The 22,806-nt window shown below is 36.9% G+C and overlaps 1 protein-coding gene across 9 annotated transcripts in view; it reads right to left on the bottom strand.

Moving 5' to 3' along the window:
- Window positions 1-22,806, bottom strand: part of LPIN1 (lipin 1) — a 77,661-nt gene that overhangs the window by 12,800 nt on the left and 42,055 nt on the right. For 8 of the 9 annotated variants that reach the window (XM_090136378.1, XM_090136384.1, XM_090136380.1 and 5 more), the window contains 14 exons: window positions 22,090-22,424; window positions 21,576-21,695; window positions 20,541-20,648; window positions 15,510-15,636; window positions 13,543-13,852; window positions 12,450-12,543; window positions 10,995-11,182; window positions 9,844-9,937; window positions 8,561-8,630; window positions 5,662-5,754; window positions 4,301-4,377; window positions 3,764-3,811; window positions 2,076-2,220; window positions 422-570 (listed from right to left, as the gene is read on the bottom strand). In XM_090136378.1, coding sequence (XP_089992504.1) covers window positions 422-570; window positions 2,076-2,220; window positions 3,764-3,811; window positions 4,301-4,377; window positions 5,662-5,754; window positions 8,561-8,630; window positions 9,844-9,937; window positions 10,995-11,182; window positions 12,450-12,543; window positions 13,543-13,852; window positions 15,510-15,636; window positions 20,541-20,648; window positions 21,576-21,695; window positions 22,090-22,424 — 1,958 coding nt within the window. The remainder of the gene's footprint in view (window positions 1-421; window positions 571-2,075; window positions 2,221-3,763; window positions 3,812-4,300; window positions 4,378-5,661; window positions 5,755-8,560; window positions 8,631-9,843; window positions 9,938-10,994; window positions 11,183-12,449; window positions 12,544-13,542; window positions 13,853-15,509; window positions 15,637-20,540; window positions 20,649-21,575; window positions 21,696-22,089; window positions 22,425-22,806) is intronic. The other variant, XM_090136379.1, reaches the window with a different exon arrangement.

Below are 22,806 nucleotides of genomic sequence, written 5' to 3'. Positions count from 1 at the left end.
GGGAAAAAAAAAAGTTAAAGCTTCAGTTCAAATCAAATATTTTAATTCAGCCCAGATTAGTTCTGGAAATCCTTTTGCTCATTTTTTTTTGTTTGTTTGGTTGTTTTTTTTTGCATCTATTGTACCTCATAAGTGTGATAGAGCAAGAAGCCTATGATTTTGTGGAACACCCTGCAACACTGCTGTAAATGCTATCACAAAATACTAAAAAGTGAAAAACTGAGTGCTTATGGCATGTTTCTTTATGAAATAATGATTCTAGCCACTGAGTCTCACAGTGTTTGAAAACAAACAAAACTAAAGCAAACAAAAAACACAAGGACTCCACAAAATACTAAAATATAATTCCTTTTCTCAAAATTCCCTGGTTTTTAGTCCAATGGACAGAGGGAAATAAACAGTTCTCCTTTTATGAACTCACCGTGTGATTGTTCCATCTATGTCAGAAATGATAACCTTATCATCCCAATTCCATAGGTAAATGGTACCTTCACAGCGGCAAGTACCTTGGTATTGTGTTGTTACACTAAAGGTCACATCATTGGGACCATTCTTCAGCTTTAAGCTTTTCTGCAAGACATTATCAGCAAGATTATCAACAATTTGAGCATGTGAAACAAACATCATGCAAACAGAAAGCTACAGATGGCTGTTGCTTTGGTCACACAACCTAACTGCTTTCAGCAGAGCCATTTTCTAAGTAAGGTCAGAAGAGATTTGTTACTTATGGTGAATATGAAACATTAATTTAGGGAACAGAATGAAAAAAAATCTGATTACGGTAAGTGATACGAAAGAGCATCCTGAAGGGTTCACATGCAATAATGAATATGGAAGGTTTCTTATATCATGATATAGAGAGAAAAGCATGGGTTACAAGTAATGCCATGAACAGTGAAAACGACAGAGTGCTTATATGTGGATTTATGTTCTATGGATCCACATTGGCACATTTCTAGTCTATAATAACTCACCTATTATCCGTCAGTCTCTAAAGTTCCTTAACTTTCCCACCCTGCTGCCCTTCCCTTTCACTTAGGAATTAATTGGGCATCAGACTACTAATCTGATCTCTTTTTGTAGGCTCAACCACTCATTTTCACAAAACCTGTTGGAGTTTCTTGCTTTAAGTGTTCTTAGTTATATTCCATTGAATTGTTTAGTGAGTTAATATGCAAAATGAAGGTGTGAATGCAGATGGGAAACTGATGAGTCCCATCTACTGTGTCATCAAGAATCCCATCTAAGTGTAGTTCTGGCTTCTGCTACTTACTGCAAGGTTTATGTATCTGAAAAGAACATATACATTTGTAAGCAAGTAATGTATTTGTGTAGCTCTTGTTTTCTGCCTGATTTAGGAAGTTACAACCACATTTCATTCATCTCTTGGGAAAAATTCCTTTCTAACTATTTAGGCAGTAAGCAATAGGCTGCAGAATGCTGTACTTCTCATATGAGTTTCCTTTAGAAAATTAATTGGCTGTAGGAAAGATGACAAAAAATATTTCACTAAAGTAGCCCATTTTTCCAAAATCCAAGTGGCACGTGCAAAACATAGAGCAGCAACAGTTTTGTCACCATTAGCCAGAATGCATTCTGTCACAGACAAAGAGAGTTGGCTCCCAAGAAATTAATAGCCTGGCTTCATAGCGAGTGCACAAGCAGCTCTTTCAAAAGTTACTAACAAAGAACTGTATTTACATAAGAATGCCTGTCAGTTTATTAACAGAAGGGTGGGGGCAGAAAAGAGACCTCTGGGTTGACACAAACTTTACACAACACAAAAGATGTGGTTGCAGTATGCTCAGGTGCAAAACACATGCTTCAGAAATAGTTTTGGTATTTGTCTAAATGGGCTCTGAATCTCTGAACCCCCAGCCCTTGCTGAAGGAACATTCATGCGTAATATTGAGAAGGAAAAGGAAAAGATAGCTTTAAAAATATTGTAAAAAGATGGAATTAAAAGTAAGAAGTAAAAAAATAAAATAAAATTAAACCTTTCAAGTCTGGATAACAATATTGTTCTCGTTGCATTAGAAATGACATTTCAGTACAAAGATATAAAACCAACTCACAAGCTGGTCAGAAGTTAGTCGAAGTGTTTTTTTGTAACTGATTCCAGACAATAATGAGAGATGACTCGAGTTGGCTTGTAATGACCCAAGGTTTTGTTTGGCAGCTCTAGGGTCTTCATCGCTTGAAGAAGATTCATCTTTTATTCTGGAACAGTGCACACAGAAAATGATGCTATCATGTCCGTAAATGCATCTCAGTATCCATTAAAAATGCATTAACAGTGAGTCACCAAATAAGTTATTGATTCTCTGATCCTGTTTCACAAGAGGTCATTCACAGCAGGGCTTTTAAATATATCAATGGAGTGCTGAATTTTCATTCATGCTTGTTCCCCATTATTAATACTTGGATTCCTATGGGGTCCCTTCCAACCCCCATGATTCTGTGATTCACTTGTCTACATGCTAGTTTTCATCACTTAAATTTAACATATAAAAATTACTATGTTATGTTGACTCAAAAAACTCAGTGGTAATTATTCATTTTTATATATGTTGTTTCTTTAATATATTAAAAAATACTGAAACTACAGAAAATTCTTATTTCTCAGTGCAAGAAAAAGAAGTTTGCTGTGCTGGTGTTTTGTTGTGCTTTTTTGTTTGTTTTCCCTAATTTAGCAGTTAATAAAAGAATTTGGGAATCTGGTCATCCCTTCTCCCCTCATCTCTCTCCCCTCCGTTATGGGTGGAATATGACACCAAGTGATTACAATTTTATCATCAAAAAACTCCTCCTTTTTCTGCAAGCAATTATCAGGTTATTCTTTTCCACGATCTGCAGGATTATCTCATAAAGGATAAAGTCAACACAAAAAAACACTTGATTAAGCTCCTCTAGACAGAGGCAAAGTTTTTCTACAATACATAAAACTATCACCTAGGGAAGATAAAATATCCCTTCAGATCCTGCAAATATAATCTCTACAACTACTAAAGCTACTGGGCCCATTTCCATCACAGCTGGATGTTCTTTGATGTCAGGAAGTCTTGACCTATTATCAAGATGGTACATGTCATGACTAATAATATTTTAAAATCCATCTTATTATCCTTTGCAACATCACATCTCAGAAGCTTTATTCAACATCCCACTTGTGCTCTGTTTGTAAGCAATAAATTCTTAATGACTGATTTTTAAGATCAGTTAAAACTTAAAGAGCACCGACTACAGAATTCTGTCTGCTTGAAATCCTAATCCCACTTTAAAGCCTATCTTTCAACAACCACGTAAAAGATATCAGACCTAAACATCACTTATCAAAAAAGGGAACTCGGTCTTTCTGATTCCTTCTTTAGATTTCAAACGCAGAGAACAGAGACAAGCAAATCAAGAACTACATCCCATTCTCCTGGAATGCAACCGCTTAAAGAACTACAGCTACTGCATTTTTTTTTTTCTACCATGGTGACCCTTGAGTTTCACATAGTGAGTATAAAAGATATTTAAATCTGTATGATATGGCCCTCTTCAGCTCTAAGCACAACATATATGAGCTGTCTTTACAGTCCAACCTGAATGCACAGCAATGATACAAGATAGGAGAGATGCCTCTGGCTATCTTATCCCCTCAACAGTTTCTGAGGAAATCTAAGACTCATCATACAGAGCCTTTATGAGGCAGAGATTCTAGCTATACAGTATGATTAATTTGAATTAATTTAAAAAAACAACTATGAAGCTTTCCTACCTAATGCATGTGAAAAGAAGCCTGGGAACTGTTAGGCTCCTGAACTTCCTAAAATATGCAGGAAGAAATTAAAGCGTCAAGCCATAAATCAGAATTTTAGCACATGCGAAATGAAAACAACCTGGGATAACCTATGATGCTGCCTTTAAAACTCCAAAGAGATGTATATAGTTCTGCAGTACTGCTTCAATTATTGTTTTTTTTGGTTTTGTTTTTTTTTGGGTTTTTTTTGTTTTTTTTTTTGGTCAAAGGGCTGGAATATATGTCACAGAACTACCAGCCAAACCATAAGCTAAAATTGCCAAAGCACATTTGCAAGGTCTGCAACCTTCCCATGGCTACAGCCTTGATATCTGCACTTACATACAATTCATTATTCACTGCATCAAATATTTACTTCACACAGTACATATAATTTTTCATTGCATCAAATATTTACTTTGTGCAGTACTTCTTGGTTCAAATATAGGAACAGCTTGATTTCATTTTTAAATTATATTTCTTGCTCAATTCAGGTAGAGCAAACTTCTTGGGTACCTGTTCGCCATACTCATCTGTGAAGAGTCTTCTCCTGTAAGTCTACTCCCACTCATACCTTGTTCTGCCTTTGTTTCCTATAAAAATACAAGAAAGTATACAAATTCATGGAGATCTGATTAAAGAAAAAAGATACACGCAAAGATCAAGAACAGGTTTTTTTTCCCATACATTCCCTTTTACTTTATCTATGATTAAAGAGGGAAAATTGCATGGATTTCTTAAAGAATAAAGGCTGTGCAAAGTAATTAAACAATGCAAATACAAAACTCAGAAGAATTAAGATTTAGCTTTGCACAAATACAGAACTCAGATTTCTGAGTTGGCACTCAGAATAGCTGGCACTGTTTAAGTTCCAGAATCAAACTACTCAGTTAATCACAAATAGCTAGATTTCACTTGAAAACCAAAACAATCTGGAAAAATAATAGAGTTACCTTTCATGGAATTATTAAAATCTTTAATCCAATAAAACATTCACACATTATTTTTACACCGAGTCAATGCTAAGATCTATCAATTCCTTCCCAGAAGAAGAAAGATTTTTGAGTAGTGAATGACTACAAAGAACAATAAAACTTCCCCTTGTCCATTTACGGCTTTATAGATAAGCAAATGCTTCCACTGAGAAAGAAATTCTAAATATTTCAAGCTGCAGAAACTAAAATCTCAGGCTCTAAAGCTCATATCCGCAGACCAGTACAGTGGTTATTTCAAACAAAGCTAAGAGTTCATCTGCTGAGGTACAACCATAAAAACATATCTCCCCCCAGTATTAATGCTTCAACAGTATAAATGAATATGAAGTGGTTTTATTAGCCAACTTTAAAGATTAAACGTGTCTAGACAGGAGATCAATATTTCATATAAAATTTTGCCTTTTTCACTGTGCTTTAATTCATGGGTTTAAGGTTGTTACCACAAACTTTCAATATTCAGAAAAGAAATTTAAGACGACTTTAAAAGTAATATAAGTTTTCCATCTTAAGTTTTACTGAACTTTACAGTGCACTCTCATCAAAAATACCTCTGTTCTTCAACTGTGAACAAAAACTATAGAAAGGTAGGCAAAACATGTGGCACACCTCTTCAAATCTAGGTTCCTGGACACAGATTTTAATTTGTTAGATAACACTGTCTCCCATTTGTAAAATGGAAAAAAAAAAAAAAAGGCAGAACCAAAATACTGCAAGCAAACATTTTAGGTAGGATCTGATTGAAGGCCTTCTGAAGTCAGACTTCAGATGCTGTTTAAATGACTTTTAACGTGCAAATCCTCAGCCAAAGTGAGTATGAAGCACAGTTCTGAGGGATGAATTTGGAGGTAGCTAGACTTCCCAACACTTGCTTCTTAAACTTACCTCTTTAATAGTACTGTTTCTCCCTCTCCAGGAAAACCACCATCTTCCACCTTTTTTGGGCATCTTGTCTCTCATTATAGATTCCACAGTGGCCTGTGATAAATGGATGGTAACATAAAAAGAAACCAAAACAAAGGACAACCTGATATATGTAAATGAAAGAGTGCAAATGCACAATTTTAACTGATAATAAACAGAATAAAAGTAAACATACTGTCTGTGGACCATAAATTCTAGTAAAGCAAAATCTAATGGTATCCAGCACTGCTCTGAAGTAACTTAAACATGAATACTTATGGAATTTTTAAAAGAAAAATGAAAAGGACAAAAATCAAAGGAAGAAAAAAAAGCATAAATAGGTATTAGTATAATGCCTAGAATGGAGAAGCTACTGGTTTTGGTTTTCTTTTACATTACTTAATGCAAATTATATTTAGAAAAAAAGCACAACAAACAAATGAGTAGAAAAGATCATTTCCTGAAAGAGTTGTCATGAAAAACAGTAAAAAACAAAAAACAAAATAGCATGCAAGATGGTCATTTTCATTTATGAATAACTGAAGTTCATAACTCATAATAAGTTAGGATAAAATAAAGGAAGTTAGTAGTTTTAAATGAGGTTAGCATGATACTCTGAACTTGACTGACAGCGTTAAGTCTTTTTGTGCTTTTTCTTTTAAACCTTTGCTAATTTATATATACTGTATATACTGGATTCCTAGTAGAAAAAAAGTTTCTTCCAATAACTATGACTAGAGAGATTTATGTACCATAACAAGACTTGAATTCATCCAACCACGAGAGTGAGAAAAACCAGAAGGGGAAATACTACAATAAAGGTGGTTACAGTGTTCAGTATGTCCTAGAATAGCTTAGCCACAGGTTTTACGATAACTTCATTTACAGTAGAGGCTATCAAAATAAAATTGCATTGTTGATCAGTGAAAAGAAAAAAAAAACACAGAACTGATTCCAAGAAAAGCTAGCAGTTAAGAAAGAGGGCTGAGTTCAGGTTATGCAGAAATACACCTTTACTCAGTTTTTTCCACAGGTTTTCCTTCACTAGACCATCTAAAGTATAAGAGAAAAGAGAGAAGTGACAGAGGAACGAAGCTGAGCAAAGAAGTTGAAGGTTTTTTTAGACATGAAAAGTGCAGATGGAGCTACTGAGAAAACAACAGTTGTTGAGAACAATGGCTACAGTTTAAAGAGGTTATCAAGCATATGGACAACTTCAAGCAGATGTACTATTGATTTTTAATTAGATAATGTACTTGCTTACAGTTAAGCACGTATTTAAGAGTATTTTGCAGAATGTTAGTGGTTTTTTTTAATAATAGCTCAAGTTTTCAATCACTTCATAAAGCCTGTTTTGATGAAGTATTTCAACACCTTAGTTGCATTATTACATAAATTAGAATTTTGATTTGCTAAATGATTAAGAAAACCAGTAGAATGATTGGTAGCATAAATGAGTAATTGTGATTTCAGCAGTACAGTCTAGACTATTAAGCCTTTCCAATCACACAGATTGTGACAACTATACATATTAGCTTCTTCACCCTATGAAAACATGGAGATCATCATCTAGAAAGATACCAGTATACAGATTGCAAGTGAATTAAAAAAAGACAACAGTGAATTTCACATAACCTATATGAATAATGGTGTAACCATAAAATCGTTGACGGAATTTCTATTTTCCCTAAATAGAAAAAGTATTTCATACCTACTGCCTACTCATTCTTCCTTGGCCAAAGACAAAACATTTGGTTGAGGCATCTAAATATTGAATTACAAAGGTAGTTACCCTGCACTGGAGGATGCAGGGTATCTACCTGTATTGCCACTGGAGACCAATACATGCTGATGGGATGAATCATGGCTTTGATGACACGTGGAATATTTGCAGTAACACACAGAAATATCTAGTTCTGAGATACTTTAAAATTCAAGCCTGATTTACCAGATATTTAGAATTTTTAGGATCAGTTTAATGTATTGAGTCATGAGCTGGACTCAATGATGCTTATGCATCCCTCCCTATTAGCAATATTCTATGATTTTATATTGTCTGTATCTATAGGTAATATGGCACTAAGATAGAAAGAACATAGTAGTAGAGTATTTCTTTAAGTTTTGGCAAAAGAATTCACATAGATTAAATACAAAAATACACAAAGGGCTGCAAGGAACAGAAGTAAAGTTTAGTTTACGAAGGATACTAAATCCATGGCCAACTAGGTTACAGATTAGTGCCAGTATACTTACTACTTTATAAATAGTCACAGCAACATGTATTTCTGTCCTGATCACCTCTCTGGCACTAGGTCACATGTAATTGGACTAAGTACATCAGCGTGTTTAATATAAACAACCATACAGCTGTCACATAGTCATAGCTATCTGTCACTGCCTACCTGGGTTGGTTATGACCAACCAACTGAGAAATGGAGAACTAACAAGCTATAGACCTTCCCTGTCCAGTACTTAAGTTGTATTCAAGTGAAGTCAAAATCCTTGACTTCAATTTTTATTTGCTAAATATGCTGTGCATAGATAAAATGAAGCAAGTCATCAGCGTTCAGATACAATAAACATTAAGATGAGTCAATCTAGCATATGTTTACAATCTGTGTTAATGCAGGAAACAGGAAAAGATAAAGAGATCAAGTTCAAAATACTTGTAACGATCTTAGCTTAGAAAGTAAAAACTATTCACAGACCAAATCTAGCTTATACTCAGTGCTAAATAAGTAAGACTAAGGGAATGGTTTAGTGTGGAATACACATGCCTTTATAACACAATCCCTTTTATCTGCCTTAGTTAATGATATGCCTTAACAAACAGCAAAACATCAAAGCTTCCGTTCTGACCAACCTTCATATTCAATCTCACCTTTGGCAAAGGTTTCTGGAATGCCTGCATTGCCAGCAGAAGGGGACCAGCTGTTGTCCAGTTGTAGTACCTAATATTAAAGAAAGACAATTACCGTATTTTGTAATCCCAAAGTTCCAGTACAAAATCTAGTATTTATCATATAATAGGTTGAACCTGTGAAGATTCTTTAGCACAGGTATTTAATGCCTCATTAGCAAATGAGCTTTGTTTCTGGTTGGCTTTTTTTGTTTTTAAACAGGCAGTTTTCACTGGTTTTGCATCAAGTCATTACACAAATGTTAGGAACCTGAGTCTGCAGGATGTTAAACTTTTACTATGATGTACTGAACACAGCTCAACTACTGTTACAGACTGCAGTATGAATAGAGCAGCATTGTCCTCTTTTTCCAAAGCACCAGTAGGCAGGTAAATATTACCCACAAAAAAAAATCAGATATGTGGCAGAGGAGAAATAAATGACTCTCCTCGTCTCCTCTCTGATGGAGGAGACAAGGTCATCGCATACTCAATCCCATAGGTGATTAAAAACTATTGCATAAGGATGCAGTAAGTATCAGATTTATATGAGTAATTTCTATAACTAAGGGTAGCTTAACTTCTAACTGCAGCACAAAGCCATCATCTCTCTTCTACTCTGAACAGAAAATGGCAGCTGAAAGTGGCTGTAAAGTTAAAATACCCTCCAAACAGCTGCATCTGCCATAGACCATAGCGCTGCACTGCTCAGCAACACAAACGCATGAAATAATATCTTTAGCCTTCCAGAAACAGAAGTCTCACACTCAGTGAGTGAATTCTGACAAATGTGGGAAGAATGATGCTTCTACAGAGGCATATTAGTAAAAATATTCAGCTTTATAAACACAACCTATTGCATATGGAGGGTTTGCGAGCAGAACGTCACAATGCTGGATATATTAATTACTCAAATTGGATCAAGGCAAGCCTTAGCAAGTTCATATCCTACTTCATTTTTACTCTACCAATTGAGAATGAACACTATTAGTTTTTAATACTAGTTTCTTGAAATTCAGATTATGTCAGTTAGCTGTGGCAGGTGATCTGAAGCTCCTCTTTACATTAGCCTCAAGAAGAAGAGAACTAAGAAAAAGCTTGAACTCACTTGAAAGCTGAGTCTAAATGAATCTATGCTACAAAAGTTCAAAACCTATTCTTCGGCTATAGTGATATTGGTCTAACACAATGAAGTACCACAGCAGAGCTTTCATTGCAACAGTAAGAATCATTTCTCCTTACTTACTCCATGAAACTGTACTTACTTATTTCCAATCTTAACCACAAGGTTAGGGTCATCAATGATAGCAGGATTGTCCACAAACTGCTGATATGTTACTGCATGTTCTAAGAATTCTTCTGTTGGGGAAAAGAGAAAAGCAAAGAAGTCATGCTTTTATAGATGGGCCAGTCTAAAAGAAAACATATTGCTTTCACACTCAGTGCTTGCCCTTGACTACTGGGGTACTGAGATCAGTAGAAATACTGAAGCAAGACGTTCAGAAATTTCCATCTTAGAAGATACTGAGGGTTACTTTGAGTACTGCTGGGTATTTTTCCCTTCAAAATACAAGCTAAGAGAAAGTTTAGGGATAGAACTGTGAGGAGAAAAATCAGGCTTCTAAGAAAAGTAGGGAAGTATTTCCTCATGCCTTTTACTGACCCTTTGTCCAAATTAGGAATAGGACCAGGTGGGCTTACATATGCATAAACCCATAAACAAAAACTTGACCACTTGTACAGCTTACAGTAAAACAGTAACCACCTATGAACAAACACCTTTTCCATTCCTGCAGCTCCTTCAACAGAATCCCCATAGTTTGCAGGTGATCTGAATAACAAGCATAACTCAAATTACAATATAATCAAAATGCATAATAACTAGCTTCTGAACAGCAATCAGCATAACATCAGGCTCAGGGGTTTATGACTCCATGTTATTGCAGAATTTGCATGTTTTAAACCATTTATCTTCACTGTATGCAGCTAAAAGTTTAAAGAGCCAGTCTCAAATGATTTATCTCAAGAGTCACACAAGAAATGGAAGGTACAGCAGCTGTTGCCATTTACAGACCAGACGATCTTTTTAATTCCTGACATGGACAGCAGAGTATTTCCTGGCTATACATTATACCAAGTGACAAAAGTAGTATGTACACTGCTATAATATAAAATCAGGATTATCAGGAAATACATACACACTTTTCAAAAACATAGCATACAGAAGATTATTGAAAGGTGTTAAAATAGTAAAATGATAAAGACCTTCTAATTATGAAAAAATAGGAAATTTGTCATTTCAGGAAGCATTTTCTAAACATATTCCTACATACAGCCACGGGAGGGCACTGCTCCCTTGATAAAACATGTCAGATTCAGTTGAGAGCACACGCCTGTATCACAGGTCAATCTATACCTTTGGTTATCTCTTTGTTGTCCGTGAGGCCTCCACAGAGAGAAATGGCAATGGAGGGCAAATCTCTGGTTCCATCTGATGTGCTTTCAACACCACTATCAGCACCTGAGCTCCCAAAAGACTGCGGAGAATGAGTGGCAGATCGTGGCCCTGTGTCATTTGTGTTTCTGTTTTGTATGTTATCTCCACTGAAAAAGAAAGATCAGACAGTCATTCTTCACGTATCCATTCCCAAATTCTCTCCCTTCAACGTACACTGTTTAGATCAGATGCATGCTTAAGAATAAAGAGAAATAAATTTGCTGGCCTTTGCCATAAAATTTAAACAAAGTAGCACAGATCTCACTTGTCCTTAAGAGTTAGACTGCCTTTACTAAATTTCCTAAACTACTCATGTATAATTACAGTTTATTTACAAGAGAAAGGGAAAATAACATACAGTAAAAGCTTAGTGGACAAACTAAGACGGCTATAATCAAAATTTATACTAGGAGAACTGTTCCCAAACAAAGTTTGTGCATTTGTCAGATATGTGTATAAATATTTTGCATATTGAATATGCATATATAAGTATATAAAAGCTATTAAAATTTGAAAATTTTAAGGGGATACTGTTATGTATTATTTCTTAGAATGAAATTTATATAGATGAGATCGTTACGAAGAAACACATGCTCATCAAGTGGCTTTTCCATTCCAGATTTATATGAATGCATTTGAGAATGGAATTTGCAATCCAACCTTCTCCTTCGTATTACTGATCTCTCTATGTTCTGTTGAAACACTAATGTAACAACAGCTGATTTTAAGCAAACAAGAAAAAAGAGAAATGGAAGCCACTTTAATTGTTGCTCAACTACTTTAGTCAAATGTCTAGAATGTGATGGACAAAGAAGACGAGAAACATTAAGAGCAAACATCAGAAACATTCTGATAAAGACTGAAAAAAGTTCCTATTTGTTTGGGATGAAATACTTTTATAAGAAAGTTTACCACACGTCATTAAAAAATGATTTTCTAACATATTATTTATAGGTTATCACCCACAGTAGAACAGTATAAGAGCAATAGTTTTATGCTGTTAACAGTAAGCTACATTCTTCTCAGTAATGAGCAAGGACATGGGTATAGATAGATAGATAGATAGATAGATAGATAGATATCCCACAGCCAACTGTTCTCCCAGGGCACGTGAGTAACACCCACAAACATCAGAGTACATTACATCACAATCCACAATCAATATATGATGCTTGGTTCACCAAAACATAACATCAATTTTGAGCACAGCTGTTAGGCCCAAATACCAAGCCGCCTAAAAGCCTGGTGAAGACTGAAAGAAAAAAAACTTCCTTTTGAAGAAGAGGCCTCATTTCATTAGCACAAACAATTTCATCTCAGAGGAAAAGGAAGAAAGCTGCACAAACAGCAGAAATATAAGCAAACAACTTATACTTTTTGGGGAAGTAAAGCGCAGCAACTTCTGGATCCATGTCAGTAAGGTCATCTAAATAGACACCATCAGCACCAAGATGCCGGCTTCGTTTGTCTGTAAGGGATGGTAGAAATAAGTCTATTAACAAGTCTCTTCTGAGTAAGAAGTCTGAACTGTAGTTGCTATTTAGCTATTCATTTTAGGACAGAGAAAGAAAACAAGTCGTAACAGTCTGTGAACTACAGTTGCATAAAATAGTACTGCTAAAGTTTCAAAACAAGTTGCTTGTATACATTGCTCACACTTGGAACACACAAATGGGAAAACAGAGGACAATTCTGAGATATGCTGCAGCTTTCCTCTTTCAGAGGAAACCACTAGGAATTACAAACCATTGGTCACTAACTTGGGCTTTTTTCACTTCAAAGACACTGAAAAGATTGGGAAAATTGCTATAAGTTTGTATGTTTACCGATAAAACGCACCTGCACAAACCAGGCTTACATAGAATTTTCATAATTATAGGATAATCAGAGTTTTAAAATGTAACATTTTGTAAGCAAGTATATTTTATATGAAGACTAACACTTCCAATAAAATACTGTAGGTATAGATCCAAAAAATTAGGAAACAAATGCAGACATCTCACAAATTTAAGACAAGCTGCATACTAAGAATATATAACTAAAATTGCTCAATTTAGTTTAGACCTTAATTTAGAGTAAATCTATTGTTTGTGTAAAATACATGCTACATCATTGTACAAGAACAGAGAGACTCAACAAGTATCAGCCATGCACAATCACTCTGAAAGTGGTCAGAGCAAATGAATCAACAGATCTACACTGGGAACGTGCCAAAAACAAGATCTCTGAATTCATCCACATTTGATGAATTTGGAGCAAATTTTGCAGCCTTGCCAAATGAAAACTTCTGTCCTTCTATACTGTGAGCAACTCAAGTTTTGAGGGTTCTTTGTAAAATTTATTCCTTTCCAGGTCTGAATGTGTCCTAAGGGCACAGATTAATTTATATGGCAATGGAGTGCTTTATCACCATGAACTTTAAAAAAATAAAATCATACATGTAAATATGAAGAATCAACAGTTTTACCTTTCCTTCTGGAAGGGGAGTCCATCTTGCCAACTGCCTGAGCTGAGCAAACCATAGCTTGTTTTATATCCTCATTGGCAGGCAATGATGGTACAGCTGCTCCTGCAGATTCTGTCTCTGGCTTATTTGTCTCAGCTGGCGAGGGCTCAGTTTCATCAGCAGTTGCTGCATCTCTCTGTCCAAGGGCAGGTAGAGGAGACACACCATTAAACTCCTCTATAGGAGCACTCTGGATGACCCGAAAGTGAGTGCTTTCAGAAGGATTTACATCTATCGTGTTGGGTTCCTTAGCTTTGATCAAAGAACTCGCCTGTAAGGAAAAAAAAAAACCAAAACAGACTGCTATACAGAAAAGCTCTTCAAAAAATGCAGTAGTTTCCTGTCCAACACAAGATCAGATTCTCAAGGTGAGCAAGCCACAAATCAGAGTTTGTTGCTTCAAAATACAAAAGCCTTTTACTGTGCTATTTGCTTGTAAGTATGTTTTAATATATATATGTTATATATACACACACGTATAAAGATAGTATAACGCAGCTGCATCTTGGGTCCAGGAAAATTTTGTTCTGCAGTCCTCATCTCCCACACACCTATGTGAGAGCACATCACAGCTCCCACCTGACCTCTTCTCTTTCAGCACAAACCCCAGCTTTGCCTAGAAAGTAACCCTGACAAACATTGTTGACTAGAGTTCTCATACAATCAGGATGCTCCCAAGGAAAAGGATGTGTGTTGCTGTCACTCATCAATACTCCAGGTTAAGATTTTTCAGCACTCCACAGGCACAATTCTAGATCTCCCCAGAGTGCAAGACATGAGGCGTTCTTACAGAAGAGAGCTGTACTACAACAGCAGCTGTATGGCTGCTATAACCTTCATGTCAGAGCAAGTAAACATTTACAAGGCAATGAACAGTATCCTAAGTGTAACTCCTGCTTCAGACATGGCCAGATAAATTCACAATAGCTTGGTTAGTGACATAGACAGGGATTGCAAAGGGAAGAGTTTCAGAGAATAAGATCTGCAAGGCCTACTTTACTGGCCTGCATAGCCTGAGTTCTGTCCCTTTATTCTGCTCCTGTCCCATCGCTCCCCACAGTCCTTCCTGCAGAAAAGCCAGCCTTCAACAGAAGGAACCCGAAGCTGCACTTTCTGTGCCCCCATAGCTGTAACATGTCCTTGTAACTAGCAATAGGACAAGAGGAAAAAGGCCTCAAGTTGCACCAAAGGAGGTTCAGATTGATATTAGGAATAATTTCTCCTCAGAAAGAGTCGTGAGGTATTAGAACAGGCTGCCAAGGGAGTTGGTGGAGTTACCATCTCTGGAAGCATTTAAGGAAAGGGTAGATGTCCACCAAACCTGTGCTTAAGTACTACAACAGAACTAGATGATCTTAGAGCTCTGTTCCAACCTTAACAATTCTATCATGTTTGTTTCTCTCACATGCAGGCAGGTACAAATCCTCAATCTCTTGTTCTGAATGAATGCTCTGACTCAGAAGCTCCCATAAGGAGACAGACACACCTGACCAGCAGCATACTCAGCTGCACATGGCTTCTATGCAGCTTGGCAGACAATGCTGCTGGCACACCACAGATCCTGCTAACTAGCAGGGCCCTCAGAAAAGCCAGATGGCCTCAGGCTGGACATAGGCACCAAGCCAGTCGAGTTGGGGTGTCCAAGAAAGCAGCACATCTGGGCACGTGAAGATTTGTAGACAATTGCAGGTGTTTCAGGATATATACATACACTCAAACAGCCACTTTCATTTTTTGTGAATCAAATTGCTAACGCCAAGAACCATCTAAGGCTCTTTAGGAACAAGATGCAATTTTCCTACTTAACACCTTACAATTCCATGGGAAAATGGGAGCTCTTCCCCCTTCAGGAGCCTGCAATAAAGGAAACACATTTGCCCAAAACACAACAGATGCCAGCAAGGAATTAAACTGATGACGTCACATACCTTTGTAGCCTGTGGTAGCTCTCCCCAGGCCCAGTGCATGTGTGGATTCTTTAGTCCACTCCTGTCTGTAGGTTTACTGACTAATTCTGAATCACTTTGAGGAGTAGGAGGACGTGAGCCTGATGGGCTGAAGAAAAATAAGCAAAAAAGAAGTAGTACTTATTACAGAAATACTACAAAACCAAAGAAAAACATGACACAGTAAATACATTACAAATTGACATGCACTGGTCCAAAGTGTTGAAAGTTTTATGATTATTATCAGCCAAATGAGAGAGTATGAAAGCATGGAAAAACATTTCAAACAGTTCAGGATCTTCTTAATACTAGCACACAGTGGTCTCATCATCTGCCATTTTTTAGTGACTGCCATCACAGAAGCAGCTTTGAGAAGATGAAAAAGATGAGACAAGCACAGGACCTGAACATTTCAGAAGATTTCTTTTCCTGTGTGAAAAAAAAAAAAAGAATTTGGAATGGGGATGGCACCAGAAGCAGTAGATGAAGAGATGTTAGTATTGTTAAAATGGACATGAAGCATACAATTGATTCACTCGAATCAACAAGACACCTTACCTTGACTAAATAATAAATTAACCTAAAGGTATTCAGTTTATTACTTCTTTTTACTGACTTGTTCAGTTCTATCCCCATATACATGTTTATAGGGAAAACAGCAAGAGCAACACACAAAGAAGTTGAGTGATCCTAGCAGAAAAATATTTAACTCTTTGTTTTGCTGTACTGGAATATAAAATCATTTATTTATCAGGAGTTATCAGTTTTGTAGCACATTTTTAATGTGAAGTCAACAAAGTGAAGTCAAGTTAGTCTTTAATAAATGATTCACTGATTTCAAGGGTAAAAGGAAAAATCATAATTATCTACTCTGCCTTCCTGCATGATGCAACTCCTAGAATTTCACCCCAAAATCTCTGAAGAAAGCACATTATTTTTTGAGCCACAGAATTTATGGCTGTTTGAGCAATCATTGGTATATTCATTCAATCTTGATTCACAAACCACAAGAAAAAAAAAAATCCACAACATTCATAAATGAAAGGTTCAAAGCTGAGTTATCTTCACTGTTAAAAAGCTTTCCACATTGGTCCAAATCCTTCATGTTTGATTTATTATTATTATTATTTTTTTTTTTTAACCTTCTTCTAAATAAATGGAATCCAAACGAATATCCAAAATAGCTTTGCTCTTCCAACACAGGGCAGTTTTGTAGAGCACGGTGGGTTACAGGCACTGGTTACAGGCGAATAATTACTATACACTTACACAAAACAGCTTTGAAAGACCTGTGAACTTCAGTCCTGACTATTATCAACTTTATCTGCATTATTGCTTGTTTCTAGCTCTGCTGCACTAGGACATATCTTGAATACAGAAACATGAATTCTCTTCAGCTACAAATAATTAAACTACTGAGTTTATAAAAGGACCAAAAATGGTTTCCCACAGTGATGTCCAAGAATTTCAAATACTCATTAGTCCATAAAGTACCATCTGACAGATGAAGGAATTAAAGAAATACGTTGTAAAAGGCAACTTCAAGCTCCGAGGATTTAAGAAATGCCTGGCAGCATTTTCAACATCTTTCACTATCCCACTAGCAAATTTGTAGAACTGGCAATACGCATCTAGGGCCCACTGGAAGTTTACATGTTAGGAACCTGGACACTTCAGAAAGTCTTAGCCAACAACGATGCTTCTATTGCAACCTTAAGCTCCAAAAATCTAACTTCAAGGAAGCATTATCACCACCCTAGTCAGGGTATTATAAACATTTTAATTTTCAAAACACCTACTCTGCTTCAAAATAGCCTTCTGTCCAGGCTTTGGGATGTATTCAGCTCAAGCTCCCTCCTTACTCAACCAGACAGCTGAAGAGAATGCAGGCATTAATTCAGTTTGGGCTAGCAACTGCATTTTACAGTGAGAATACAGACCAAGGAGCAGAGCATAGGGGCCTTGCATTTCCCAGAATTTTCTCTGAAAACACAGTTTTCCTATACACACAACTAAGTGAAGAAGAACCATGACATTTATTCCCAGACATACACACGTAGGTGCTGGAAACAGCATACATTAATACAGAGTTCTGCTCTGAGAAAGCTCCTGATGCAAAAGGATACTACACACTCTCCTAAAACAGAGCACACACCATCTCCTGAATTCTCAACACAAGTACGATTCCCATTTTATATGGAACAAATACTAACACAATTTCAGAGCAGACCATAATTATCGTCGCAATGGCATCTTAATGTAAAAGGTTTGATGTCAAATCAGAATGCAAACATATCTACAAGGCAAAGAGAATAAATTACGGTCTTGTTTATAAAAAAAGAATACTAAAACATTCTTATCTTTTATATAATCTAGAATAGAAGCTGGGATTTTCCAAGCCATCAAGAAACATCAGCATGGAGTTAGAGACCTTCCAGTGAGAGCTGTTTTTCTATTAGAGAGAAATATCCTTCTTCTTACTTTATATGCTATCTTGTTTAACACTCAGCAGCCACTCTCTCCCCACATAATACCCTTCTGGAACAGCAACAGTAGTTTGTGTGTGCAGATGGCAATTATGCAAACTATAGCCTTGCTTGTTTACTGTCTGTTTGCATAGTTCTGCCTCCATGTATGTGACACCAGATTTGTGTCCTTTATCTGTGCAAGGACTATTTTAGCAGCTATTTCCCTCAAAATATCGCTACCAAAGTAACATAATACTGGAGACTAATAAAGCTCACAACCACTTTTTTTTTTTTTTTTGCTCCACTATCATAGAATCACCAAGGTTGGAAGAGAATCATTCAGTCCAACCATCCACCTACCACCACCATTTCCCACCAAACCATGTCCTTCAGTCATAGAAACATTCCTTGAACACCTCCAGGGTGAGTGATTCAACCCCTCCCTGAGCAGCCCATGCAGCACCTGACCATTCTTTCAGAAGTATTTCCTAAAGTCCGACCTGAATCTCCCCCTGTGCAACTTGAGACCCTTCCCTCTAGTCCTATTGCTACTTACAATGGAAGAAGAGACTGAAAATACTATCTGAAATCCAACGTTGGATTAGTGTTATACTTGCACTAAGAAGGTCAATAAAGCTGAACTGCAAGATCACACAGGATTTGTAATTCAGTGATAGTAATCTAGAAGCAAATCCCTAAATAAAGGACTCCAAAGGATTTTTATTTCTTACACCGTCAAGACATTTGTAACTCAGGCCAAGCTATTCCTTGCCTTTCATACAATTCTTCTGTCCTCAAGTCAGGCACTGACCCAGCCCAGCTGAATTTCTACCCCCTTCTACAGATTGCTGAGGATACTGCAGATCAAACTAGAGCTACCAGTCCTGTCAGCAGTGCATAAGAAGGGCAAACTCAACTCAATCATTTAGATAAACATACCCAATCCACACATCCAATCCATAAACACTGAATGCTGGTGTCCCAGACCTATAGATTTCTTCATACAATCTGTGCATGCTCTGAATGTAGTCTGATGTCAAAGAATTAGGAACTTGGGCTGTGGCTAGCAGCTCTATAGCAGGAAACCACACTTACCTAAGAAATGCTTCCTACTGAAAGCAAGGAAAGCCCAAGAAAACAGCAGTGTGATCTGCAAAAAAGTCCTGACTTGACTGAAGTCAAATAAACTGCAAAAAGATAGGCAGAAGAAAAGGGAGGCACCTCATTTACATTCCAGAACAACTGTTGAGAGTCTCTGAACTTCCTTTTGAGTGGTCACAGTAGCATTTCTGATCTCATACAGAAGAAAGGAGTTGTAGACACAGAGAGGGCCTTATCTAGACCAGTCACTACAGCACTTTAGCTGCAAGTCTCGACTTCAGGAGAGCTAAACTCCAGATCAAATTTGATGGAGCCATACAGGGCACATTATTTGTTCAAGGCCCACTTGTGCACACGCTCTACCATCCCATGACAAATACTGGGGAGAACATCCCAGACTACCCCAGGATTTCACACAGAGTAGCTATTGTTACAGCTGTTTAGGCTATAAAGAGTAGATCTCCAAGCTGGGAAACCCTCAAGATTATCAGTTTTTAATACCGCCTCAGGTATCTAGCATGGTATCTATGTTGAGATAAGCAATGAGCAATTTAGCCTCATTCACTACTCAAAGCTACTCCCCAGCACTAAAGGAGAATCGAGACCATATTCAGACACATACTTTAGAAGGTTTTACTTAGTTGCTGTAAGATCTCTACACTGACTGGAAAGAAAGGGCCTGGCTGCAGAACATTGAGACACCTTGAACACAAGACATCAACAAGTATCTGTATCCACTTTCTTATCTTTCAGATAAGAAAGTCCAAGGTCAGAGGAGGCCTACACTACAGCAAAGGCATAACTGTGGGTCTCCCATGCTTTAGGCTCTACCTGGTGTGCCATCTTTCCTCCTAAGATTCCACCCCATTCTAATCCAACGTGCTGAGAGTATTTCAAAACAAGAAACAAGAGGAAAAAGGTTCTGTTTTGATATTTGGCTCCTCCCAGTACAAATTCTGCTTCCTTTATTTCTCAGTTTTGAAAGCTGTGTTTTGCTTTTACTTTTTCATCACCAGCAAAAGTAAACTCCTCAGTAAAAACAATGGATAAAAATATCATTTAAACATACATTAACAGTAAAAAGACACACCGAAATGCCAGTCTTTAGAGGAATTAAAGACTTCATTCACTAAGTTCTTTCTCCTTTTTGGGGGGTATCATCTTAATCAACTTAGCTTTAAACTAGGCCTTCAGTGGCCTGATTTTATGAATACGTTAGCTACCCTCATTCAACGTGTGATTCAAGGCAACCTACCTGCAGTCAGTGCTCACAAAGAAGACAGGAAGTAGTTTTCAAAGTCACTTTCATTAGAAGTGTCTGGGTTAGCAATGAGTACAGTTATAAATACAGCAAAGTTCATGTGCAATTAATGTGCCAAGAGCATATTAATGCATTAAAAGGATTAAAGAGTAGCACAGAAAAGCGGGAGAACAACTGTTCTACCTGTCTGGAGGAGAAAAATGAGAAGACTGATGAGGACAAGAGTTAGATAGGCCACCATCTGCTGGAACAGTGAGAAGAGAGGATTGCCCTGTGCAATCTATAGGCTTACTGGACAACACAACATGTTGGTAAGAAAAAAGAAATAATACAGTGTCATTATTCACAACAACTAGTGCTGATTAACATAAGCTCTTTGTGTATTAGCTACATGAATGATGAATTTACATCTAGAGTTTTCGAAATACAGAATATTGCAATCCAGAAATAAACAGAACGTACAGTACAAAAAGCCAATGAGGAGGCAGGGTACTGACACATAATATCACCAGCTAATCTCATTAAGCCCTACAATCAGTGTAGAAAATTTATTATAGAATGCAATATAAAACATCTAAATTAAGCCTTTAAAATCATTTCCTTGCTTTCCTTTCTTCCATTCCTCACACAGAGGCAGTTCATTAAGATAAGACATACCATAAAGTTTTATTGATACTACCCCACTTGAAGATGTGTACAGCCACATAAACACACACACACACACACACACACACACACACACACACACACACACACACTTCATTCTTATTTTAATGAATGCAACTGACAACAAGTAAAAAGTTATCAATTTCTGATGGTATTTCCCAAATACCAGGAATGGACGTGAACATTCATTTAAAAAAATAGAATATACACGAAGTGCTTAAGGTTTTACATCTCTGCATTGACTGAAGTCCTTAGAAAGTATGTGCATCAGGTAAAGATTCAGTTTTGACAACACATACATCCTCTCTGAAGTACACACATCTGTTAATACCACTGTCTGCACATAAGTATTCTTTAGAATTTGTGGGCCTGAATTTGTATGCATGTGTTTGTTGAATCAAGGGCAGAGTTAACCTGAAATTGTTCTACAGTATCTGATTTCATCTAGCAATTGACAGTGATCACGTTTGATACCAAAATTTTCATAAGACTTCATATAGCACTAGCGTGTAAGAAATTAATGAAAAGAGGACTGTACCATCAAAAAATTACCTTTGAATAGGTGACCACTCCCCATCTGAACGAGGGTATGATGAAGACTGAGAATAAGTAGAAACAGCAGGAGCCTTTATATCAGATACGTCATCAACAAACACGTCTGGAACAAGAATCCTAGGAAAAGACATGACATTAAAAAAAACATTTAATTACTCAACTTTTACATACTACAGACAGCTGTGGGGGATTAAAGGGGGGGATAAACACCTACTGCAAAGAAGAATTGGCTTAACCTGAAGTAAAAAGACAGAGACATGCCATCTGATTCACACCTTCCTAGTCCACAGCATGACTAAAGACTGTGTTGTTGTTTTTTTTTTTTTTTAAGTGCCATTTTCATCATTTCTTTTAGTAGTATTCCTGATAGCTTTCTAGCCAAAAGCTGTTTCTTAGAGAAACATGTTTATCAACCATGTGTACCAACTTTGAAATTACTGTCAGAAGGTACAGAATGGAACATTAACCCTGCTTTAGGTTTCCATTATAAATCTCCATTCCACTGTGATACCTTGAATTGTCCAATGGTTCCTTTTCTTCCTCTGAGCTAATCTCTATAGGAAACATGTCTTCATCTTCTGATGTGTCTCCAATGTCTTCTCTTTTTAAGCTGTCTATTTTGTGGGTAGACTTCCTCCTCTTTTTCCTCCTCTTTTTCACAGAGCTACAGACTGGAGATGTTTCATTACCAGGCTGGGATCCATGAGCTTGGGGTGGTACTTGTGAAGATACACTGTTGTCCAGGTTTCTCATCCTGTCAATTGAGTTCCTCTTCAGCTGAGCTTCCATTAAAGCAGTTCCCTCAGACAGAATGGGGGACGTAGAGAGATGATAAGGAATTACTTCCTGAGAAAGAAGAAATCAAAACCATGCAAAAAAGTTAGTTCTTTTGTCAGTCATAAATACAGATCTAAAATCCACACACAATCATAAAAATTTAAGGCATTCGTCCCTTAGAAAAGTAACAGTGATTTGATGTCTGGAAGCTCAGCAAGATCTTATAGTACAACAGAAACTGGTCTACAGCTGCATCTCCTTAGACAAGCCAAGAACAATACTCTAAACAAAACAGATCCTCTCAACATCCTGATATTAGCCAATTTACAGCACGGATCTCTTCTCTTGAGTAGAAATGAAACTAGTTTGTTTGTTTTTTTTACCTGAACATTCCATAAAATCCAATTCTCCTTCCAAAATCAGATGAAGACACCAGTCAGATAGGTCAGCA

Source organism: Phasianus colchicus, chromosome 2, assembly GCF_987193195.1.
Source record: "Phasianus colchicus chromosome 2, bPhaCol1.hap1.1, whole genome shotgun sequence".
NCBI lineage: Eukaryota > Metazoa > Chordata > Aves > Galliformes > Phasianidae > Phasianus > Phasianus colchicus.
This window is presented reverse-complemented; position numbering and strand designations above follow the sequence as displayed.